Genomic DNA, 25,087 nt, shown 5'->3' with positions numbered 1-25,087 from the left:
TGATCATCCTTATCAGGAAGTGAATAAGAACCGGGAACCACCGGCCCTACTCTAGGGTTTTTACAATCTGGCAGGTGTTTGGGTGCTAAGGGCTCATAGTCCGAGACTTCCACTACAACCCTTATCTATGTCGTTTTCAGAATTAGATCTCATCGATCATCAGCCAAATAGCATGGATTGGTGTCGTCGGTGCTGCATCAGATTTTGCAAACACCTTTCTCAGTGCCAAAAGGTGTCTGAGGATGTGCAGAAGGCAGCCTTGTGGGATAGAAGGATCCTTCTTGTGCTTTCAATTCTTTGTCTTTTTTGAGTCCTAAGAAGGAGATCTTTTGGATCTGGGATGGAGTACGTGGACTGTCCAAGACAGAGGCTTCGATTTAGATGGCTCCTTCTCCTGGTGAAGAGGCAATATCAGTTTTGCTGTTCATTCCCTGACTGGTTTAGGATGCATGAGGGCACAAAAGTCAAAGGATCTGCAGCAGTACCTGACACCAAAACTTCACCTGGATGGGCCGTGAAGGCCACATACGGACATTTGCCTCAAATTGTGGGAACATTGTTTTAAAAGTTAATGATTCCTGTGACAACATACAGGGAGATGGAATCTATTAGAAAAACATATGAAAATTGTTAGGAATTTAGCAGAAGGAACAAGATAACACTGTTGAGGTAGGTGTCTTTGTGGAGATGCATCCTCACGTCCAGCAGTGACCTAGGGATGGGGGGAAGGCAGGTCCCTGGTGCTGCAGCTGTACTTCTAAGAGCTTATCGAGTGACTAGTTGGTGACTTTTTGGCCCCGTCCAACAGCTGGAGATATGTAAAGAGGAATTAGCAAGAACTATCCAAGAGACATAAAGGGGATCGAGTCAGGATTTAAACTGTTATTGAGACCAAGGGTTGGCAAGTAGAGGAGACAAAGTGAGGGGACAGAACCAACGTTACCAGCATTTGGAATACGTACAATGCTTTGAACGGGACGATCCAGTTTCCATTCCTTGCTTAGTGTTTTTGGTTGCGCTAAATGCTCCAGGCGAGGTGACGGGGCAGCAAGCATTGCTGAATGGCTCACAGGCCACGTGGGTGACAATCTGCTAATAAAATAAATGTAATAATAGGTAATTTAAAAGAAATGTAAGAAAAGAGAAAAGAAAATCAGAAGAACTTTTTTGCAAGAGCTAATCAATTTACCAAGCGCGAAAAAATTGTCCAATGGGCCAAAAGTCTGAAGCACTCCAGATAAAGGGACATGAGCTTTACGGGGTGAGCAGTGCGTGGTGCAGTAAATATAGAATCTGCAGAGCCCATAGCAGTAGGGTTTGAAGAGCAAAACAGGCAACAGGAGAAGTGTTGACATCACTGGTTGGCGTAATGCAAAGGCGATGACTTCAGGGACTTCACGGCATTGTAGAGAAAAATGGGAAAGAAGTGTTGATTGCAGGGAGTTTATCACACTTTAAGGATTAGAGCAGAAGTACAGACTTTAGGTAGCAGGGCACTGCAGGTGGGAAAGAAAGTAAGCAGAAGCTCTGGACACTGCTTTAGCACCAGTCACAATGACCACAAGTTGAGGACATTCTTTTCAATAGATCTTGTCCCACCTGTCGTTCTTGTTGATCCTTTTGGGCCGTGCCAGCTCTTCTTGCCTTGCGGTGACAACTGCAAAATATAGCTAGATTGGTGAATTAGATATTTCACTTCAGACAACACTTTAAATGTTAACTAACTGTAAAGCTGAAAATACCATTCGTCTCCTCGGTACAGAACTATTACATTTCAGCACTCCCAGCTTCAAATCTCATCCCTGTAGCAAACTAAGGTTCTGGAAACTGGGCTCCAATCCGAAGGTTAATCCTCAAGCTGAGACCCACAGATCCAATCAAATATCCACAAATACAGAGTAGCAGTGACCTCAAAGCTAAGGTCTGAACGCAAGGCCCGCAGACTGGAGAGAGAGCTTAAGCATTTAGCTCAAAAAACACAATCCTAGAGCCACAACTCAATGACCCAAACAAAGTGCTGAGACTCAAGGCCCTGGCTCAGAGTACACAAACCAAAAGAGACTTCTGGGTCCTTGTTGGACTGCCCACCAGGTAAGGAGACCTTGTACTGGGTCTGCGGACCCTGCAGTTGGTCCAGTAAGGGCCCACAAGTGAGTGTGAGTTCACTTATTAAAACTGAGGCCCACAATAAAAAAGAAAATAGCAAGCCAGCACTTGGCCATCCGATTGGCGTGTGCAGAATGGGTTGACTGCAGGTCAGGTCCTGCGGCAAACCCCCACTTCACTCGGAAAGAAGCCATTCACCACAGGTGTTGGCTACCTGGCTCTGGTTGGGCACAAGGCCATGGCTGTTGACCTATTTATGGATTGCGGAAATAACCATAACTGGTGAATTTCATTGTTTTTAGGTGGTGCTGTGTAACCATAACTTCAGTATAGCTAGTTGTAGTTTTTCAAGAGAAGCTCAGACTTTTTTTAAACATATGTTAAGGTGTTATGACCAATCCTAACCATAACTTCACTTTAACTGTAGTTCTTTCAGTGAATTCCTCATTTTATGCTGCATTACACCCAACTTCAAATAATGTATTCCCTGTGCTCCTTTGCACAACCTTCAGCCTAGTGGAGGAGTGTGAGTGGCCTTTGAAAGCCGAGCAGGCGCTCGAGCTTGTTTTATAAATTGCTATTTTCTTTGTAGGGGTTCATGAATCCCAATGTGAGTTTGCAAACCTTATGCAGGTTTCATGAAAACTGGTAAGGGGTCTGTGAACCTGGCAGTGGGTGTGGACCCGAGACATGGCACGTGAAAACTGGTGCCTCATTGCTGGTTCTCGAACCTCGCTGTAGGATCCACGAAGCACTTGGCAAAAACCTATTTTGTTTGTTCATCTTTTTACTCCGGGGGGTGGGATCCCTTTTGGTTAGCTTTACCTGGGCCAGGGAGTAAAGTGAAGTCTCTCACTGGCTTATTTACTTTCTTTTTTCAGGCCATGTGGACTGAGCCCCACAGCCTGAAATGGTGGCCCTATTTTTTTCCTGCTATGGCCAGGCAATGTGAGGCTTCTGGTCAATGGACCCAAAAATGGGTTGATGGGGAAAAAATATTCTGCATTTAATTAGAGTAGATTTCTCAATGTTTTTATTTGGGCCTGCAAACAGTCTGCAGACCACCCACAGACTAATGGTATATTTTACCTTTTTAGCCCATATAACATATTTTTGTAATTCTAAAGTGTGGTGTAATTCTATTTTTCCTTTTTGGGAGAGCAAAAATCCTATGGAGTTAAAATGGGAAGTCACTTTTTTTTATGCCGCTCCCCTAAAGGATCTGCAAGAATCTTGCAATACAGAACCAAAATGGGAAGGCATTTTTATTTGAAAGTTTGTGCAGATTTGTCAGATGGCGCAAAAGATATTAAGAAAACATGAAAACTGATTTTCAATAGAAACTCTGACTCAACCATAACTACACACTAGCTATTACTATTTTATAGGGGGGGTTAAACCCTCTCCTGCCGTTTTGTAATATATACATTGTGAGAAGTTGGCCTGGTATATGATGTTCACTAGCTAAAGTGACCACCTTGTACCATGCCAAGCAACCCTTATGGTGTGGTTGTAAGTCAACCTTTTTGGACTAGCTGCCCTAGTGGTAGCGTAGGCTAAGCAGTCTTTGAGGCTAAACTCGTTAAAGCGTGTTAAGCAGGCTGTTTTACCACATGCAACCCCCTTGTATACCAATGAAAGGACACCACACAGATATATATTCAAAATATATATGTATTTATTTCTCAAAGTATCCCCTAGACTCTTTATGAGCACAGGAGCACAAATCGTTAAACAAGACAACGTTATAATATACAGAAGTTGCACTTTATATGGATGGGCCCTGGTGGCCACTCAAACCATATACTAAAATAGTGGTATAAGTACCACGAACAGGAAAGGGAAAAGGCCTAGGGCCTCTAGAATCGCTGGGCCTACAAGGAGCTAACTTCAGTTAGTGACCAGGAGGTCCACGGGTCGCGTGTGCAGTGAGGAAAGTTACACGCGGGCTCCCATAGGTTTTCAATGGGTGCGTAAAAGTTTAAAAGTTACTGCAGAAAGGGTCTTCTGGATGGACTACGAACCTAAGATTCAAAACATAGACACTAGAGATGTTTCTCTACACTTGGGCACCGGAGTGCCAGCGTTACCTCACCCACAGGAAGCGGGTGCATAGGTCTCGAAGTGCGTCGGGTTTCTTCTATCGATTCAATGGAGCCTGATGACAAAGATGCTGCAGGCGGTCGGTCCAGAAGAGCTGCGTTGGATCCAAGGGTGGATCGGAGTTGTAGAAGACCTGAAAGCAGAGGGGACAGTGTTCACAGTCACTAGCCAGTGACCAGCGTGGCACCAGGTAGGTACGAGGCGATGTCGGGTGCAAACAGGTGTTGAGGGGTAGCTTGTCTCCGCAGCCATGTGGTCCCTGAAGGTCGACGACGTCCAGGAGTCGGTTCACGAGCTGTCCCACGCAGGCTCTCGCTGTCGGCGGTGTCGGCGACTCGATGGAAGCAAACAAACCTTGGCAAAAGCAGAAGTCGTGAAGAATGAAGAAAGCTGATTACTCTGACCAGCCAGGTCAGAGGGGCTGCTCCTTTGGAGGGAAGCAGGGGCCAGTCTGGAGCAACCAGACCAGCATCGTAGATTTCAAGATTCGTCGCCAAGATGGCCACTAGCCAACGGGCCAGGGACCGGGCAGGCGCGTCGAGATGCAAAGTGCAGAGGGGCCCCACGCAGATCGTGGAGATGCTGGAGGGCTCACCTTTGGTGCAGATGCTGCTCGTATGTTGGGCTTCTCAGGACCCAAAGCACATTTTGGTGGGAGCCTCTGTTGTCGCGCTTGCAGCTTGTCGTCGGTCTTTCAAGATGGCAGGCTCCACGTGTCTCGGTGCCTCCACGGGTTCTTTCTTTGCAGGGACTGTGGATCGGGCTGTGAGAGGTCTGGAGGTCCAGGTCTTGTTGGGCTCTGGGCTCTGGGCTCGGGCTCCGGCGGGAGGCGGCGGCAAAGCAGACGTCGAATAGCTGGTTGGTGCTTTCGTTAGCAAGATGGTCACTCCCTGACCATAGGGGAGATTTCCTTCTGTCCTCTGTGCAGCAGAGCGTCGAAGTTCCCGTCTTCTTCTTGTGGTTAAATTGATTCCAGGATGTCTGAAGTCTTAGGACACAGCTCCTACCTTTAAGCGGATTCTAGGGGCCGGACTACCTGCTAGGTCCCTCCCTATGGGTGGGACCAGGAAGGGGGGTGGTTACACCCCCAATCCTTTGTCCAGCTCGCCCCAGGTCCGGGGCTGGTGTGCCCCAGGACCGGTTTGAACTGGCATATGCACCAAGGCTCCTTGTGAGCCTCAGGCATGTCTGATTCTATTGAAGCCCTACCTGACCAATACACAAAATCCTGTCTGGGGTGGTGCACGCACCTCCCCTGGCAGGAAACCCTTTGTCCACGTCTCCCAAGCTGGGAGGACTCCCAGCAGCAGGAGGGCAGACTTGTGTCTGTGGTGGCAGCATCCATTTTGTGGAGCTGAGGCTATGTCTGATTTTACCCGGGTTTCAGGTACTGTACATGTCGTGTCCCTTTAGAAGGGTGGAATGCTAACCCCGTCGCCAGAATTGGCGAGGGGTTAGTATTCCAATTCGTATGACACCTTACTCGACATGTTTTGATAAAGCCAAACCAAAGATAGCATTTAACCGCGAGGTTCATAATGCACTTAAGAGTATATGGTATGACGATATCTGGAAACGGTAGAAGGAAGTTGTTCCGACCACTGCAGACAGGCTCAGCTCATGCCAGAGCACCATCTCACATGGAACCAAGCACTCTGCCTTCAGGATTGTCAAGGCCTGCCATAGGAGTGACTTATAGGTTACCAGGTGTTCCATTTAAGGTTAGGTATAGGTATACTACACCTAAGCAAGAGGTGGTTACACCAACTTACCCCAGCTGAGTGATCAGCCAGTTGTGTCAAATTGCTAGGCCAGGCCAGGGGTGGCATAATACATGCTTCAGCCCCTGGTAGGCCTTAGATACACCAATGCCCTGGGTACCTAGTGTACACTGGTACAGGGGCTCACAGGGTGATCCAACCAATTGGGTATGTACCTAGGGTACATGGAGTCCATTTTAAAGAGAGAACAGCCAGGCTGAGATCCTGAATGGCAGGATCTCAGGCCAACTAAGTCGAAAAACCAGCTAGATACTAGGCAAAAAATTGAGGGTAACCATAGTCAGATATCCACCTTCCTACACAACCCCCCCCCCCAAACGAAGGGAGATAAGGCTGACCTTGCCCAGGTAAGCCTATATTGCCTAAGTGGCCATATAAGGAAGAACCAGCACTGGCATGGTTACCCCCTGTCTCATGGTCCACTAAGCAATCCCTCACCCTAAGGGTAAAAGAGGGTCTCCACCATAGGGAGTTTCTACCTTTGGTGTGTCTTGGCAAAGTAAAAGGCTGGTGTTGAGATGGAGTACTGAAGTGAGTGTCCTCAAAGTGAGGCCTCAGCTTCCTCCAATCATCCTCTACCATGGATGCCTTTCTTTCCTTAGCTGAGTTGCACTGTGCTCTCAGGGTCAGCCTCTGGCTACCTAAAGCTGGAGGCTGGGTCCCTTTGGTGGGCTTACTGGAGGGACAGGTCACGGTTGGGGCCCTAAGGTCCCAGGTTTGCCTGTGCCCAACAGAATCCCTCTGGGGGAGGTCCCTAACTACCTGTAAAGGAGATCCCTCAGGAATGTGTTTAACCATCACCTGGCTAGGGCCACTAGCCAGGCAATCCTCATTCTTTTGATGGGGGGGGGGTTCTGGTGGACAGGGGCCCTCTTGGGGTCCACTGGCCTCCCTGACCTCTGCAGCCCTGGGCTGGCTGAGGCAGGGTAGAGAGAGGCAGGCTACCTGCACCAGACTGGGTCCCACCTTGGAAGGGGCCACTGACATCAGAGGCTCTGCCAGGCCTGGCTACCTCTGGGGCAGTTCCTTCACAAGGGGTGAGGTCAGATCCCTGAGGAGGCTGACCTCTTCCTAATGTCTGGGGAGAGGGAGACTTTTCTTCCTCCCCACTACTCTCTGTTTGTGTGGAGTGATCCATAGTTTCAGGCTTCACTACACCTATATCAGTCTGAGTATAGGCTGAGACCATTACAGCCTTGCCAACCTTTTCAGGGGGGCACTCAGTTTGTGTTTGAGCTGTGACTGTCACAGCTCTGCCAGTCTCTACAGGGAAGTCTGTCTGTGCCTGGGCTGTGGCTACCACTGCCCTTCCAACCTTTCCAGGGAGGAAATCTATTTGGACAGGGGTTGTGAATGGCACAACCCCACTACCCTTTTTTGAAAGGCCTACCATTTTAGAAGGGGTGTCTTGTTCAACTCCAGCCCAAGCTGAGAGTACTAAGTCATTCCCCAGTAAGCAGTCTACAGGCAAGGTTGGGGATTCTGCCACCCTTTTAGGGCCAGTGACACCTCCCCAGCTGAGACATACCTCTGCCATGGGATGACTGTTCTGTTTGCCATCAATGTTAGTTACCTGGTAGGAGAAACCAGGCAAAAGCTGCTCAGAGGGAACTAGCCAATAAGCCACCATAGTGATGCTAGCTCCAGTGTCTCTGTAGGCCTCAGCTTTTGTACCATTGATGTAGGGCTCCTGTCTGTACCTACCCAAAGTGTTGGGACAGGCAGTGAAGTTGGCAAACCCCATGCCACCATCACAGACAAGAGTAGTTGCTGTAGGGGAATTGGCTAAGCCAGGGTCCCCCTGTGTTCCCCAAGTAAACCCACCCAGATTTCTGGGGGCACTCCCACCACCTGGGGGATTACTGCTGACAATAATAGGTGGTGTGACAGGAGTAATTGGAGGAACAGTTTTGGTTTTAGCCTTTGGGCAACTGCTGTCAGTTTTCCAATGCCCAGGAATTTTACATTCATGGCAGTAAGGCTTTTTAGCTGTGGTAGAGGAGGGAGCTTGGGACCCACCACCCTGTGTGGAGTTTTGGGGCCCTGAGGAAGGTTTCTCTTTTGCTTTATCCCCACCCTTCTCTTGAGGCTTGGTGGTATCTTTCTTTTGGTCACCACCCTGGTGTTTAGGCCTGATCCTGGTCCTGACCCATTTATCTGCCCTCTTTCCCAATTCTTGGGGAGAGGTCAAATCTGAGTCTACCAGGTGTTGATGGAGAAGCTGGTTTTGACAATTACTTAAAATCTGCTCTCTCATCATCAAATTGTACAATCCTGTATAATCAGATACCTTACTTCCCAGCAACCAACCCTCCAAAGCCTTAGTGGCACATTCCACATATTCAGACCAGTCCTGAGTCTGTGCCTTCTGGGTATCTCTGAACATTAACCTGTACTGTTCAGTGGTTAAGCCTAACCCATCAATCAGGACACTCTTCAGGGCTCTGTAGTTTCTGACATCCTCCTCTCTAACAGTGAGGAGTCTATCTCTGCCTCTACCTTCAAAGGAGAGCCATAAGATTGCTGCCCACTGGTCTTCAGGAACCTGCTGCACTTTGCAGGCTCTCTCAAGAGCAGTCATCCACTTGTGGATATCATCCCCACTGTTGTAGGGGGGCACAACCTTGGACAGGTTCCTATTGTCAAAGACCCTATCTTTGTCACTAGGGACATTGCTGCCACCAGTGGGTATAGACCCACTCTCTCTAGGTTGCCTAGCCTTGTTCAGTTTTTCTTCCATCAGGGCTACTTCTAGCTCCTGTCTCCTGATCCTCAGCTGAGCTTCCTGCATTCTGGCCTCATGTTCCCTCCTCTGAGGGGTGGTCATCCTTCTCCTGGAGTGACCTTGAGAGCCTCTAGAGGCATGAGAAGCATTAGATTCACCTGAGTGATTCCTTTGCCTCCCAAGCCCCTGGTTAAGTCCACTAGGGAGATCCAATCAATCAATCAATCAATCAATGACACTTGTAGAGCGCGCTACATACCCGTAGGGTCTCAAGGCGCTGGGGGGGGGGGGGGGGGGGGGTGCCGCTACTGCTCGAACAGCCAGGTCTTCAGCTTCTTCCTGAAGGAGAGGTGGTCTTGGGTCAGGCGCAGGTCGGGGGGGAGGGAGTTCCAGGTCTTGGCGGCCAGGTAGGAGAAGGACCTTCCTCCTGTAGTAGCTCTTTGGATGCGGGGGACGGCGGCGAGGGCGTGGTTGGCTGAGCGGAGGTGGCGTTTGGGGGCGTAGAAGTTGACTCGGCTGTTGAGGTAGCTCGGGCCTCGGTCGTGTAGAGCTTTGTGTGCGTGGGTGAGGAGGCGGAAGGTGATTCTTTTGTTGACGGGGAGCCAGTGAAGGTCTCTCAGAGGTCCGGAGATGTGGCTGGTTCGTGGGATGTCGAGGATGAGTCTGGCTGAGGCGTTCTGGATCCGCTGGAGTCTCTTCTGGAGCTTGGCGGTGGTACCGGCGTAGAGGGCGTTGCCGTAGTCCAGACGGCTGGTGACAAGGGCCTGGGTGACGGTCTTCCTGGTCTCGGTGGGGATCCACCAGAAGATCTTCCGTAGCATGCGTAGGATGTTGAAGCACGTCGAGGAGACTTTGTTAACTTGCCTGGTCATGGAGAGGGAGGCGGTGACCCCATTGTCAGTCCCCAGTAGCCTTAGTTTAGCTGGGCCAAGTATAACACTTGGCACTGGGCTAGTTCTCCCTTCATCCTCACTACCATCTGTATCAGTACCCTTATCACTTTCATCCTCTGTAGTATGATTCTCATCTAAGGGGTGACTTTTGGAAAGGGGTACCTCAGTAGCATCTTCAGAAGGGGGGCCTCCTGTTCCAGTCGCTAAGGGGCCTAACTGGGAGGCTTTGTTGAGAGCTCTCTGATCATCATCAGCTTGTAAGAGTTCTCTGAGTTCAGCAGAGGTAGGGTTCCTGGGCTGTTTAAGGCCCCTGATATTTGCCAACTGCCTGAGCTCATTTTGATTTAGGGTAGCAAAGATGGTTGGTGGCCTCTGGGGGTCACTCTCGACAGAGATGGGTACATTGGACCCCTCTGCCCCAGCCATTGCTCTTAAGTGTGGGTGGATGTGTTGCAATCTACCTACACTTGGGTTTTCCTACTAAACCGATCTAGTAGTTGTAGTCAGGGTGTGCTACTCCCTTTGCTCTACAACAACTAAGTTCAGTAGAAATGAAGTATATCTAATCTTGTTTTATATGTACCTACAGGTACCTATGTGATCTTTCAATTGGTAACCAAGAGATTACAATGGTAAAACACAGCAAGCTCAAATCCAACCGCTGCTCACCAATGTGAGAAGTTGGCCTGGTATATGATGTTCACTAGTTATAGTGACCACCTTGTACCATGCCAAGCAACCCTTATGGTGTGGTTGTAAGTCAACCTTTTCGGACTAGCTGCCCTAGTGGTAGCATAGGCTAAGCAGTCTTTGAGGCTAAACTCGTTAAAGCGTGTTAAGCAGGCTGTTTTACCACATGCAACCCCCTTGTATACCAATGAAAGGACACCACACAGATATATTTTCAAAATATATATGTATTTATTTCTCAAAGTATCCCCTAGACTCTTTATGAGCACAGGAGCACAAATCGTTAAACAAGACAACGTTATAATATACAGAAGTTGCACTTTATATGGATGGGCCCTGATGGCCACTCAAACCATATACTAAAATAGTGGTATAAGTACCACGAACAGGAAAGGGAAAAGGCCTAGGGCCTCTAGAATCGCTGGGCCTACAAGGAGCTAACTTCAGTTAGTGACCAGGAGGTCCACGGGTCGCGTGTGCAGTGAGGAAAGTTACACGCGGGCTCCCATAGGTTTTCAATGGGTGCGTAAAAGTTTAAAAGTTACTGCAGAAAGGGTCTTCTGGATGGACTACGAACTTAAGATTCAAAACACAGACACTAGAGATGTTTCTCTACACTTGGGCACCGGAGTGCCAGCGTTACCTCACCCACAGGAAGCGGGTGCATAGGTCTCGAAGTGCGTCGGGTTTCTTCTATCGATTCAATGGAGCCTGATGACAAAGATGCTGCAGGCGGTCGGTCCAGAAGAGGTGCGTTGGATCCAAGGGTGGATCGGAGTTGTAGAAGACCTGAAAGCAGAGGGGACAGTGTTCACAGTCACTAGCCAGTAACCAGCATGGCACCAGGTAGGTACCAGGCGATGTCGGGTGCAAACAGGTGTTGAGGGGTAGCTTGTCTCCACAGCCACGTGGTCCCTGAAGGTCGACGACGTCCAAGAGTCGGTTCACGAGCTGACACACGCAGGCTCTCGCTGTCGGCGGTGTCGGCGACTCGATGGAAGCAAACAAGCCTTGGCAAAAGTAGAAGTCGTGAAGAATGAAGAAAGCTGATTACTCTGACCAGCCAGGTCAGAGGGGCTGCTCCTTTGGAGGGAAGCAGGGGCCAGTCTGGAGCAACCAGACCAGCATCGTAGATTTCAAAATTCGTTGCCAAGATGGCCACTAGCCAACGGGCCAGGGACCGGGCAGGCGCGTCGAGATGCAAAGTGCAGAGGGGCCCCACGCAGATCGTGGAGATGCTGGAGGGCTCACCTTTGGTGCAGATGCTGCTCGTATGTTGGGCTTCTCAGGACCCAAAGCACAACTTGGAGGGAGCCTCTGTTGTTGCGCTTGCAGCTTGTCGTCTGTCTTTCAAGATGGCTGGATCCACGTGTCTCGGTGCCTCCACGGGTTCCTTCTTTGCAGGGACTGTGGATCGGGCTGTGAGAGGTCTGGAGGTCCAGGTCTTGTCGGGCTCTGGGCTCGAGCTCCGGCGGGAGGCGGCGGCAAAGCAGACGTCGAATAGCTGGTTGGTGCTTGCGTTAGCAAGATGGTCACTCCCTGACCATAGGGGAGATTTCCTTCTGTCCTCTGTGCAGCAGAGCGTCGAAGTACCCGTCTTCTTCTTGTGGTTAAGTTGATTCCAGGATGTCTGAAGTCTTAGGACACAGCTCCTACCTTTAAGCGGATTCTAGGGGCCGGACTACCTGCTAGGTCCCTCCCTATGGGTGGGACCAGGAAGGGGGGTGGTTACACCCCCAATCCTTTGTCCAGCTTGCCCCAGGTCCGGGGCTGGTGTGCCCCAGGACCGGTTTGAACTGGCATATGCACCGAGGCTCCTTGTGAGCCTCAGGCATGTCTGATTCTATTGAAGCCCTACCTGACCAATACACAAAATCCTGTCTGGGGTGGTGCACGCACCTCCCCTAGTAGGAAACCCTTTGTCCACGTCTCCCAAGCTGGGAGGACTCCCAGCAGCAGGAGGGCAGACTTGTGTCTGTGGTGGCAGCATCCATTTTGTGGAGCTGAGGCTATGTCTGATTTTACCCGGGTTTCAGGTACTGTACATGTCGTGTCCCGCTAGAAGGGTGGAATGCTAACCCCGTCGCCAGAATTGGCGAGGGGTTAGTATTCCAATTCGTATGACACCTTACTCGACATGTTTTGATAAAGCCAAACCAAAGATAGCATTTAACCGCGAGGTTCATAATGCACTTAAAAGTATATGGTATGACGATATCTGGAAACGGTAGAAGGAAGTTGTTCCGACCACTGCAGACAGGCTCAGCTCATGCCAGAGCACCATCTCACATGGAACCAAGCACTCTGCCTTCAGGATTGTCAAGGCCTGCCATAGGAGTGACTTATAGGTTACCAGGTGTTCCATTTAAGGTTAGGTATAGGTATACTACACCTAAGTAAGAGGTGGTTACACCAACTTACCCCAGCTGAGTGATCAGCCAGTTGTGTCAAATTGCTAGGCCAGGCCAGGGGTGGCATAATACATGCTTCAGCCCCTGGTAGGCCTTAGATACACCAATGCCCTGGGTACCTAGTGTACACTGGTACAGGGGCTCACAGGGTGATCCAACCAATTGGGTATGTACCTAGGGTACATGGAGTCCATTTTAAAGAGAGAACAGCCAGGCTGAGATCCTGAATGGCAGGATCTCAGGCCAACTAAGTCGAAAAACCAGCTAGATACTAGGCAAAAAATTGGGGGTAACCACAGACAGATATCCACCTTCCTACACACATATATTTTATATATCTATATATCTATTTGTCAATCAATCAATCAATCAATCAAGAAATTTGTATAGCGCGCTACTCACCCGGAGGTTCTCAAGGCGCTTGGGGGGGGGGGGGGGGGGGTCCGCTACTGCTCGAACAGCCAGGTCTTGAGTTGCTTCCTGAAGGAGAGGTGGTCTTGGGTACGACGGAGGTGGATGGGGAGGGAGTTCCAAGTCTTGGCTGCCAGGTAGGAGAAGGATCTTCCTCCCATGGTGGCTCTTCGAATGCGTGGAACCGCGGCGAGGGCGTGACTGGTCGATCGCAGTTGGCTGGTGGGAGTGTAGAAGGTCAGGCGGTTGTTGAGGTACCTGGGGCCCAGGTCGTGGAGGGCCTTGTGTGCGTGGGTGAGGAGACGGAACGTTATTTTTTGCTGACGGGGAGCCAGTGCAGGTCTCTCAGGTGTCCGGAGATGTGGCTGTGTCGGGGGATGTCCAGGATGAGTCGTGCGGAGGCGTTCTGGATGCGTTGGAGTCTTTTCTGTAGTTTGGCTGTGATTCCGGTGTAGAGGGTGTTACCGTAGTCCAGTCGGCTGGTGATGAGTGCTTGGGTGACCGTCTTCCTGGTTTCGGTGGGGATCCATCTGAAGATCTTTCGGAGCATGTGCAGGATGTTGAAACACGATGATGAGACGGCGTTGACTTGTCTGGTCATCGAGAGGGAGGAGTCCAGGATGAAGCCCAGGTTGCGTGCATGGTCCGTTGGTTTGGGTGCGCTGCCTAGGGCCGGGGGCCACCAGGAGTCGTCCCAGGCAGAGGGTGATGATCCAAGGATGAGGACTTCCGTCTTGTCTGAGTTCAGTTTCAGGCGGCTGTTCTTTATCCACTCGGCCACTTCTTTCATCCCTTCGTGTAGGTTGGTTCTGGCGGTGGCAGGGTCGTTGGTGAGGGAGAGGATCAGCTGGGTGTTGTCGGCGTAGGAGATGATGTTGAGGTTGTGTTGGCGTGCGATGGCTGCGAGGGGGCTCATGTAGACGTTGAAGAGGGTGGGGCTGAGTGATGATCCTTGTGGTACGCCGCAGATGACTTCGGTGGCCTCGGATCTGAACGGGGGGAGGCGGACTCTCTGGGTTCTTCCGGCGAGGAACGAGATGATCCACTCCAGTGCCTTCTCTTGGATACCGACGTTGCTGAGGCGGTGTACTAGGGTGCGGTGGCAGACAGTATTGAACGCTGCGGAGAGGTCCAGGAGGATGAGGGCCGCTGTTTCTCCGTTGTCGAGCAGGGTTCGGATGTCGTCAGTGGCTGCGATGAGGGCGGTCTCGGTGCTGTGGTTGGCTCGGAATCCGGACTGTGAGTGGTCGAGGGATCCGGTCGTCTCGAGGAAGGCGGCAAGCTGTCCGTTGACGGTCTTCTCGATGACTTTGGCAGGAAACGGGAGGCGCGAGATGGGGCGGTAGTTCTTGAGGTCGGTGGGGTCTGCTGAAGGTTTCTTCAAGAGGGCGCTGAGTTTGGCATGCTTCCAGCTTTCCAGGAAGGTGGCGGTGTTGAAGGAGCAGTTGATGATGTCCCGGAGATGGGGTGCGATGACGGAGTCGGCCTTGTTGAAGACGTGGTGGGGGCATGGGTCGGTTGGCGATCCGGAGTGGATGGTGTTCATCGTGCGGATGGTGTCTTCGGTGCTGACCGGGGTCCAGGCGCGGAGGGTGATGGTGGGGGGCGTTGGTTCTGTGGTAGGGTGCGTGGACTGTTCGCCGAAGCTGTTGTGTATGTCAGCGATCTTGCTGTGGAAGAACGAGGCGAGTGAGTCGCAGAGGTCTTGTGAGGGAGTGATGTCGTTTCCGGCGCTGGGGTTGGAGAGCTCTTTGATGATGCTGAAGAGTTCCTTGCTGTTGTGTGCGTTGTTGTCTAGTCGATCCTTGAATGCTGACTTCTTGGTGGTGTGGATCAGCTGGTGGTGTTTGCGGGTGGCGTGCTTGAGGGCGGTCATGTTGTCTGTGGTCGGGTTTTTTCGCCAAGCTTTCTCGAGGGTGCGGCAGTTCTTCTTTGTGTTCTTGAGGTCGTCGTTGAACCAGGAGGCATTCTTGCTTTCGGGCCTGCTGGGATGGTTTTTCAGGGGTGCGAGGTCGTCAGCGCAGTTGGTGATCCACTGTGTGAGTTTGTTGGCTGCTTGGTTGGGGTCCGTTGATCTGGCGGGAGGGTTCTGGTTCAGTGATGTGGTGAGCTGGTCGGTGGTGATCTTGTTCCAGCTCCTGCAGGGAACCTGTTGCGGGAGGTGGTGGGTCGTGGTCTTTCTGAAGCTGAAGTGGACGTAGCTGTGGTCTGTCCAGTGGAGTCCGGTGGAGTGGCTGAAGGAGATGTACTTGCTGGAGGTGAAGATTGGGTCGAGCATGTGTCCGGCGTAGTGGGTGGGGGTGTTCACCAGTTGCTTGAGTCCGAGGTTGGCGAGGTTGTCCAGCTGGGTGGTGGTGTTGTTGTCGTAGTTGTTCTCCACGTGGAAGTTGAGGTCCCCTAGGAGAATGTAGTCGCCGACTACATTCTCCTAGGGGACCTCAACTTCCACCTGGAGAACAACTACGACAACAACACCACCACCCAGCTGGACAACCTCGCCAACCTCGGACTCAAGCAACTGGTGAACACCCCCACCCACTACGCCGGACACACGCTCGACCGTGTGGGCTGATGAAGTCTGCGATGTCTTCGCTGAATTGTGTGCGGGGTCCTGGGGGTCTGTAGATGAGGGTGCCTCTGAGTGTGGTCTTGGGGTCGGTGTGTATCTGGAAGTGAAGGTGTTCGGCGGCTGTGAGGATGTCGTCGGAGCTGGTCGTGATGCGGATGGTGTTCTTGTGGACGATGGCGATGGCGATGCCTCCTCCTGTCTGGTTGACGCGGTCCCTTCGGGTGATCTTGTATCCGTCCGGGATGGCTATGGCGATGTCGGGCACTGAGGAGACGGTCATCCAGGTTTCCGTGAGGAAGGCGACGTCCGGAGATGTGGTGTCGAGCAGGTTCCATAGTTCCACGGCGTGTCTGTGGACGGAGCGGGTGTTGAGCAGGATGCACTTCAGGTGGATGCTGTTGGTGCTCGGCTTGGCGGGTGCGGGTGCAGTGCAGGTCCGGATGCAGGAGAACTTGCAGGGTTGGCAGGTGAAGGGTCCGTGGGTGCGTCCTGGGGTGGCTCGGTGGCAGCCGAGGAGTCGGCCGGTGTTGAGTGGGCTGAGGGTGGCGGCGTCGTACGTCCGGCGGGTGGGCTGGCGTCTGCGGGGGCCAGGGGGTCTGGCGCTGGGCGCGGTCCAGGCGCGGACGGGCGTAGACGGGCTTGTCTATCTATCTATCTATCTATCTATCTATCTATCTATCTATCTATCTATCTATATATATATATATATATATATTACCTACTGGCGGTCGCCAGTAGGTAGTTATAGTTAGGACCACGTTTCCATAGGAAATCCGCAACATTCTATTTTGAATAACTTTTGCGCCGGTCGACGAATCCTCGCGAATTTTTCAAAATAGGTGGGGCGCTACGCTCCGCTCCTACCCTGAAAGTCTCGGGGGGATTCGTCAAGCGGGGGCTGAGATAAAAGGGGGGTCCCAAAACGCGTTTTTCCCATGCATTTTTCCATAGGACCTTTAGACAGAGCTACAGCCCGAACGGCTCAACAGAATTACTAGAAATTTGGCAGAGAGGTAGTCCTCAGGTCAAGGAAGTGCCTTTTGTAGGTTTGGTGTAAATCTGTTAAGTAGATTCTGAGAAAATAGCCTTTAAATCAATATATATATCTGAGCCAGCTTACGGTGCGCTTACGGTACGCTTACCGTACGCGTACGGTGGCGTGCGCGAGCGCGATTCTGATTGGCTCTTAGATCTTAGTAAACATTCGAATCGGTCGAAACCAGGAAGCGGCGGCCGCCATTTCGTGTGTTTCACTCAGAAAAAAAAAGAGTGATATCTTGGAAAGGGGGCAAGGAGGAGAGTTACAGACCCCCTAACTTTTGTAAGGGGGTCAAAGAAGGACAGAAAAGTACAAAGAAAACATTTATTGATTTTAAAAAAAATCGCGGGGTACGCGTACGGTAAGCTTACCGTACGCGTACGGTAGAAAAAAAAAATAAAAACTGAAATGAAATGAAATGCAGATTTAAGTGTTTAGATATTAGGGGGCTCTAAAAAGAGCCGTTGTGTTTATGAAGTGATTTTTTAGTGGTACCTACAAGTAAGTACCGATGCAGAGTCTAAGGTTCAAGAGGAAGACTCTGTTCCCTTCATCATTGAAGTGCACACCATCTCCTCTATAAATGTCTTGCATGTCGTAACGCAAGTTGTTGTGGTAAATGGAACCCATACCATAGTCACGGAGGAAAGCAGAAACAGATTTGTTGACGTGCTTTCTTGCTTTGTCAATCTGCGGACAGAAATGATTGGACCAGTTCCATTTTTGCCTTTGGCATATGTTAGAAAACACAAAGGCAGTTTTAGGGAAAAGTGAAAACAGTTGTGCAAAGGTGTCCTTCATAAGCATTTCCAGACCTACCCCAGTCAAAGTGCCTAGGTCATTGCCACCACAGTGCACTATTATGAGGTCAGGGTGTTGGATTTGCATGAAGGATTTCACCAATGGCATCAATTGGTGCCACTTTAACCCTCTCTGACCAATCCATTTAATGTCTACATTTGGCAAAGCAAGGTCTCTCACCATACCTGTTTTCTCTGCAAACTTTTCACTCCAGAAGACATAGCTGTGCCCTACAATCCACACTGTGAACATCTTCAAAGGAGAACTGGATGCACTCAGGAGGTGTAATTCAGTAGAATGGTAAAAAGAAATGAAAGACAGTTTGGAAATGGAGGCATACATATTTTTTTCATAAAAAAAAGAACTGATTGGCTGTTTCATACCATTCTGAAATAAAAACTAGGCTGTATGTGTAAATTAATAGAAGCATGTTTTGTATTGGTTTAGAAAAATGTGTTACCAAAGAACAGTACTATGGATTTGCTGTTAGGTTTGAAAAGTCAAGCACTCTTGCTCTGTGGAATTGAAACATTGTTTGGTGAACTTCTGACCTAACTCCACACAGCAGTGTTCCATGAGCTGTTGCTATGGTAGCAGGCAGAAGTCAAGTTGGGGGAAGGGTACTAGGCAGAAGTCAAGTTGGGGGAAGGGTACTTTTGGAAAAGGGTTGGTTTTCAACCAATAGAAATGTGTGATTACATTTGAAAAAAAGGGGGAAGCACTGAGATTTGATATTTACATGTATATGTGTGGAAAAAGAGAGGGAAAGTTTGCCATTATCTGGTTCTGCTGAGAGGAGAGAGGTGTAAAGAACAGAGATCCTGGCTCTGATAATCTGCTGTTTGAGTGCCACATTTCTTTCACAGCTAACTAATTTTAAAGGTGAGTTTAGAGCTTGAGAGGGGATGTATATGGTAAATTAAGAAATGAATAATAGAAATGGAATTCCTTTTGTTGAAGTTGTGTTTATTATTTTCTGTTTTGGGAGAAATTTAAATGTGAGGAACATGTAAAATAATATGGACTATGTTTTCACGATAAATTAAGGTGTACTGGTAAAAATAAAGAATACTTTAAGGATTTAAGGTTGGACTCAGTAATGCAAATACATACAGCATCAGTAAGGCTGGTTGCCCTTGCTGGAGTGTAGGCAGTCAACCAGGTTACACATGGTGCTGGTCTGAAAAAGCAGTTTGGACATGTGCTTTTTTAAGAATCTGAAAAGTGGATTCATATGCTGTTGTGGATCAAGGATGCCCTAAAGTTTGGAACAGATGCTGATGAAGCAGTGTTATCTTACATTGAAGAATATGCAACATGTGCTATACCAAAAAGCACAGAAGATAAAAAGTTAAAGGAGCAAGTTTTACGTTTCCAAAGTCATCGGTGTGGAAAATACTGTCGACGGAAATACAAGAGCAAAGATAAATACTACACTAAATGTCGGTTTGGATTTCCTAGACCTGTTCTTTCAAATGGAAGAGTAAACAGTTTTATGTCATCTGTGAGACATACTATCACAAGAAAATCACCTAAGAATACCTACAACCTTAAAAGAAAAGAAGAATCAAAAAATATAAATGACTACAACCCAGTCGTTTTATCCATGTGGAATGCTAACATGGATATACAGTATGTAGCTGACAATTCCATTGCTGTTGCTCGATATGTAACGTCTTACATTACTAAATCTGAAAAAACAGAATTGAAGGAAATGTGGGAAGAGATTTCTCACGAGAAGACTGTCAGTAAGAAGCTGTACAGTTTCAGTTTGAAGATGTTATCGCATCGAGAAATTGGATCCTACGAATGTTCAGATAGGTTATCTTCTGCAAGTCTCTACTCGAAATCAAGAAGAATAATTTGGGCAAGTTTAGGCCTTGCAGCAATGAGAAATCGGGTACTGAAATCTGTTGGAGAAATTGAATATTTGGCCGAGAATGACCCAGAAAGTACAGATATTTTTAAATCAAACATGTTGGACACATATTATCCCAAGAGAAGTCATCATCTGGAGAACATGTGTCTCTATGAAGTGCTGCAGAACTACATTTATTCACGGAAAGCCACAGAAGACATCAACAATGGAAAATATAAAGTCATTGGTGAGGAAGGATGTTTGGTGAAGCAAACAAAAGGAAGTTTGATAAATCACAGGAAGCTGAGTTGCGACACTACTGACAAAAAGGAATTTTACTACTTGGCTCTTTTACAGCTGTTTAAACCATGGCGTACAGAGGATGAACTACTGGGAGAATTTCAAAGCTATGAAGATTCTTTTAATGCTTGCAAAGACAGCATACAATGCAGTACATTCTCAACTTATCTGCAAATGTTAAATGAAGAAATTGAACAGGAAACTACAATTGCAGCAGAAATAGCTAGAGACAGTTCTCAGGACAGCCAAAGTTCAGGAACACTCAGTCAAGATCCCCTAGGACAACCAATCGTTGAAAATGAAGCATCAATAGCCATGAATGAAGTGGAAACAGCTATGAATCAAGCTCAAGAAGAATTTATAGACTTACAAAATTTGGAAAGACAACTGAACGAAGAGCAGCAACAAATTTATGAAGAGATCAGAAACAAAATTGATCACGGATTTCTACATAAAAAAAAGAGTGCTCATGCACATCATTTCATCCAATCAGGATGTATGTAAGCGGACAAGCTGGAACTGGAAAAAGTTTCCTTATAAAAGTCATCAGAAGCTACCTACAGCAAAAAACGGATTCTACTTTGTCTTGTGTGGTTACTGCTCCAACTGGGTTAGCAGCATATAACATAAAAGGAATCACTTTACATCGTTTGCTAATGTTACCAGTGGAGCATGAGAACAAAATACAATACAACAAGCTAACTGGAGAAGCATGCTTGGAAGTATCAAGAGTATTGAAGAAGATGCAAGTTCTCATTATTGATGAGGTGAGCATGGTATCAAACTTAATGCTTGCCTTTGTGCATTTAAGAATGCAGCAAATTCTGAAGACAGACTATGACGTGTTATTTGGAGGAAAACACGTCATAGTTTTTGGAGATCTTTTGCAACTTACTCCAGTTAAAGGACAACTAGTGTTTAATACTGTGACACATGAAGACACAAAGAAGTCATTGGGAAGCATCGGTAATGCAAATATTTGGTCCTTCTTTGAGTACAAGGAACTTACTACTAATATGAGGCAAGCAAACGATGAAGAATATGGAAGTATTCTGAAAGATATCAGGATTGGACTACTCACAGAAGTTGGCAAAAAAGCATTACAGAGTCGGCTGCTACATAATTTATTTCCAAAGGAAGAAATAGTTGCAGAGAAGATATACAAGAACATTGCAGAAAAGAAAAGTGTCATCTGCTTAATGCCCACTCTACGTGAATGCTCAATATTCAATGAGGAGCTTTTGAAATTGGAAAAGGAAGATATCAGGAAATTGGAAGCAGTGGACAAAATTGAGGATGGAAGAATTACTATCACATTAACAGGCACACTGAAAAATAAATTGGATTCACTAGAGAAGAACATTTCCAAAACAGCTGGATTAGAAAAAAATCTATATGTTTGCATGAACTGTAGAGTATTTTTAAGGAGAAATTTGGATGTTGAAAAAGGTTTAGTTAATGGAGCTATGGGAAGAGTTGTGGGTTTTATTAATTATCAGAAAAAAGATGGAATTGAATGTTTAAAAATAAAATTTGATCAGATAGAAGAAGTTAAAGACATTTGTCGTTGTTCAGTTCGTTTCATGCTTGTGAAAGACTTATATGTACGTAGGAAGCAGTTTCCGTTTTCTCTAGCATATGCTGTAACTATTCACAAGTCTCAAGGATTGACTGTAGATTGTGCATTTGTGAACATTGGTTCAACTGTGTTCAAAGAAGGTATGGCATATGTTGCTTTGTCACGAGTGAAAACATTATCAGGTTTATTCATGATAGACTTTGATGACTCAAAAGTTAGTGCTGATGCAAATTGTGTAAAGGAGTATAATAGATTAAGAAGAACCTATGCTCCTCATTTAGGTCAGTATCCTGTGTTGGAGAAACGTGTAGTTTGTCGTAAAAGGAGATTTGAGAATATCTGTAATGAGGGTGTACAGAAGAGAAAACAAAAAGATAGTCATGTGACTGCAAGCAAAAAGAAAAAGGACAGTGTGGAAGAGGTTGTAGGATGTCATTTTGAAAATAGCTCTGGTGTCAACTGCTACGCTAATGTAGTGCTGAATGTTGCATTTTACCTGGAAAGTGTGCAAGAGCAGATAATAGTAAATCAGGGAAAAAGATTCTGTTCTGAGGTGAGTCTCCTTTTTCAAAAGCTGAGTAATGATAAAACTCAAATAGAAAGTGCTACTGAAATTAGAAAACTTTTAGATGTATGTTCAGGACGAACACAGTTTTCTCAAAATGTACAGCAAGACGCACAGGAATTCTTGATGTTTTTCCTTCAGGTACTGGAAGAAGAAGGGGTTCCCATTAAAAATTTATTTGGTCTCTCTTATAAATGGGAACATAGTTGTGAAAACTGTTATAATATATGTGGCTCTAATGTTGATTCTGAAAGGTTTATTTATTTAACATTGCCAGAAAGTAAAACAGTCACTTTTGCTAAATTAGTTAAAGATGCTAATCATAGCATGGAATGCAGTGAGTGTCAATCTGACATGTTTTCAACGTTAATTTTAAAAGAATACGGACAGTATGTAATTTTAATGATGCAACGCTGTAAAGCTGATGGTTCAAAATTAGATACTTTAATAAAGAAGTTTACAGGACAGCAATTATCAATTTCAGGAAAAACTTTTGTAACAGTTGCAATAATTTTCCATGATGGACCTACTGTAACTTCTGGACATTACACAGTTTATCTTAAATGTGAAAAAGGCTGGACACTGTGTAATGATTCCCAATTGATTTTTAAGCAACGTTTGCCTTTTGATTTAGCAAATTCCTATCTAATCTTCCTGAAACCTAAATTTTAGAGAGATTTGGCAACATCTGGACAAAACAATTTTACCATTTTATTGGATTACCAGTGGAATTTAAAAAAAAAATGATTTTACAAATTACCATTTGGCCTAATGGAAAGGTAACCAATTGTAATGTGGACTTTTTCAATTTTAAATGAAACTTTGGAAAACCAAAAATTTTGTAAAAGTCGGTAACATCTGCACAATTTAAATTTTGGAATGTTATTGGATTGCCATTGGAAATTTATTCAAAAAAGTTTTTTAATTTACTATTTGGCCATGCGGAAAGGTAAACAATTCTATTGTGGACTTATTTAATTAATAATAAATCTTTCGGAAACCAAAATGTAACAGAGAATCGGTGAGATCTGTACAATTTAAACTTTAGATTTTTATTGGATTAACATTGGAAATTTAATCAAAAAAGAATTTTAAAATTACTATTTGGCCTAAAGGAAATGGAACCAGATGTATTGTGGAGTTATGTGAGATATATTTTTGTGATTATACTTCTGAAACAAAAATATCAGACGGTATTTTAAAGAAATAAGTATTGATATTAGATGAAATTTTTAAAGAATATTATGCATTTCTATAAAGTTATGTTTATGCAAAAAGAGATTGTGGTTTATTTAAAACAATCTTTGAGATTGTTAATTTTTTTTTTGCCCGCTGTTAAATGATGAATGCAATTGCTTTCACAATTTATAGTGAAATGCAATATATTCTGAAAACAGCAAAAAAAAGGCAAATTTTTTTTTGAAAAATATGTAAATACGTGTACTGTATTATACAATGTTTTATTAAATATTAATACTTTTTTCTTTTTTTCAGATTGAGATAGAAAATTTTCGAAAACTAGAACCATTTTTAAAGCAATTAAAAAAATATTAAAATGAATAAATATTTTTTTGAGTGGGTATGGTAAGTCAAAAATATCATGGTCCTTTTTTTCCACTTCTCCACAATTACATTTTCAGTTTTTCATTGTAGTTTTTCAAGGACCTTGTAATGTGATAATTGATTTTTAGTGTTTTTAAAAAAAAAAAAAAAAAAATTACGCGTACCGTACGCGTACGGTAAAAAAAAAAAAAAAAAAAAGTTTTAAAAACATATATAAAAAATAGATGAAAGGTAAGGTTGGCTCTTAAAAGAGCCGTTGTGTTCATGCAGGGACAGAGGAAAGAAAGAATGGGAATATTAGACGGTACGACAAGTGTGCTGATCTATTTTATTGTTTACTAGGGAAATACTGGTCTCCCTATAACAAATTAGATCATGACAAGTGGCGCACCGTATTTCAACCCTCAGAAACCGAGGGTTAATTTCCTGAGGAGAAGAAAAAGGAGATGCTCCCCCCACAGATGAAGGGCTCACCTGACCTGCAGAAGAAGGACTCGGCACTGCAGATGATGGTCCAGGCTGAGCTGCTGTGGATGTGCTTGGTTGATTTACTGAAGGGTTACCTTCAGTAAGTCGAGCATGTGTCCTTCTGTGTACATCCTTAAGGTGTCTCAACATGGTGTGATTCCCGAAGGAATACTTCCTGTCGGGATTCCCTCTTGAAAGTACACGGCCACACAGCTTACAAGTCACTAAGGGTGCATTTACCTTTTGCTGGCCCTCTGGAAAAGAAAAATACTCCCATATGAAAGAGGTCTTTTGTTTCCTCGCTCTCTGCCTCAAGGTAGTGCTGCTAGCCTCACTCTCAGAAGGGCTCTGCTGTTCTGCCATCGTATCACAAAGACAACCCAGCTCCTTCTCCTAAGGGATCACAAGCAGAAATGAGGGGAATGGGTGTGGTGTAGGAGAGTTCTAGAACTGAAAGTAGTTTCAACCAATCAAAAGTTGTGTTTCATGATCACATGACCCACCGTACGCTTACGGTGCGCTTACGGTGCGCTTACGGCAAAAGTACGCATGCGCGTAAAAAAGACACGCGCTCGCGCGCATGCGCAAAACAGGCACGCCCCTTCACTTCTGCGTAACGTGCGCGTGCAGCGTACGCGTTACGCGCTGTGCGCGCGTGACGTGCGTCTACGCAAATTGCGTAAATGAACGCAAACAGCGTAGAAATCTAACGTAATTACAGCAAGACGTGCGCTTACCGTACGCGCACGGTAAAAAAAAAAAAAAAAAAAAAATATGTAATACTAATAAATTTTACTTCTTTATTATAAAAAAATGGTAAAATAAAAACATATTGTAGAATTTTTAAAATTTAACCATAGTCTTTAAAAAAGGATAGACAATTAAAATAAAAATATGTAAAAAAAAAAAGAAGAAGAAAAAAAAAATTAGCATTTAAAAAACCTTGCAAATTCACTGAAAAAACCATGGGTTTCACACACGTTATAGTTAGGAATTAGCATTTAAAAAACCTTAGAAATTCAATGAAAAAACCATAGGTTTCACACATGTTATAGTTAGCTGGACATTTCACTCGTAAAAAACCAATGAAATTCCCCCGTTATAGTTAGTTCAGCTAACTATAACTCGCGCGCCCGCAATGCACTACTGATGACGTCACATATTACATCACTCATGACATGGTCAGTGACATCACTCATGACATCACTGATGACATCTCAAATGA

At 46.3% G+C, this 25,087-nt stretch overlaps 1 protein-coding gene across 3 annotated transcripts in view; it reads right to left on the bottom strand.

Annotated features, from left to right (window-relative positions):
* The window catches only part of SPMAP2 (sperm microtubule associated protein 2), a 98,266-nt gene that overhangs the window by 38,948 nt on the left and 34,231 nt on the right, over nt 1–25,087 (bottom strand). For 2 of the 3 annotated variants that reach the window (XM_085638124.1, XM_085638125.1), the window contains exons 4-5: nt 1,600–1,657; nt 963–1,092 (exon numbers count right to left, since the gene is read on the bottom strand). In XM_085638124.1, the coding sequence (XP_085494250.1) occupies nt 963–1,092; nt 1,600–1,657 (188 nt within the window). The remainder of the gene's footprint in view (nt 1–962; nt 1,093–1,599; nt 1,658–25,087) is intronic. The other variant, XM_085638126.1, reaches the window with a different exon arrangement.

This window comes from Triturus cristatus, chromosome 12 (genome assembly GCF_964204655.1).
Source record: "Triturus cristatus chromosome 12, aTriCri1.1, whole genome shotgun sequence".
NCBI lineage: Eukaryota > Metazoa > Chordata > Amphibia > Caudata > Salamandridae > Triturus > Triturus cristatus.
Note: the sequence above shows the minus strand (reverse complement) of the source record. Positions and strands in the feature narration are given on the sequence as shown.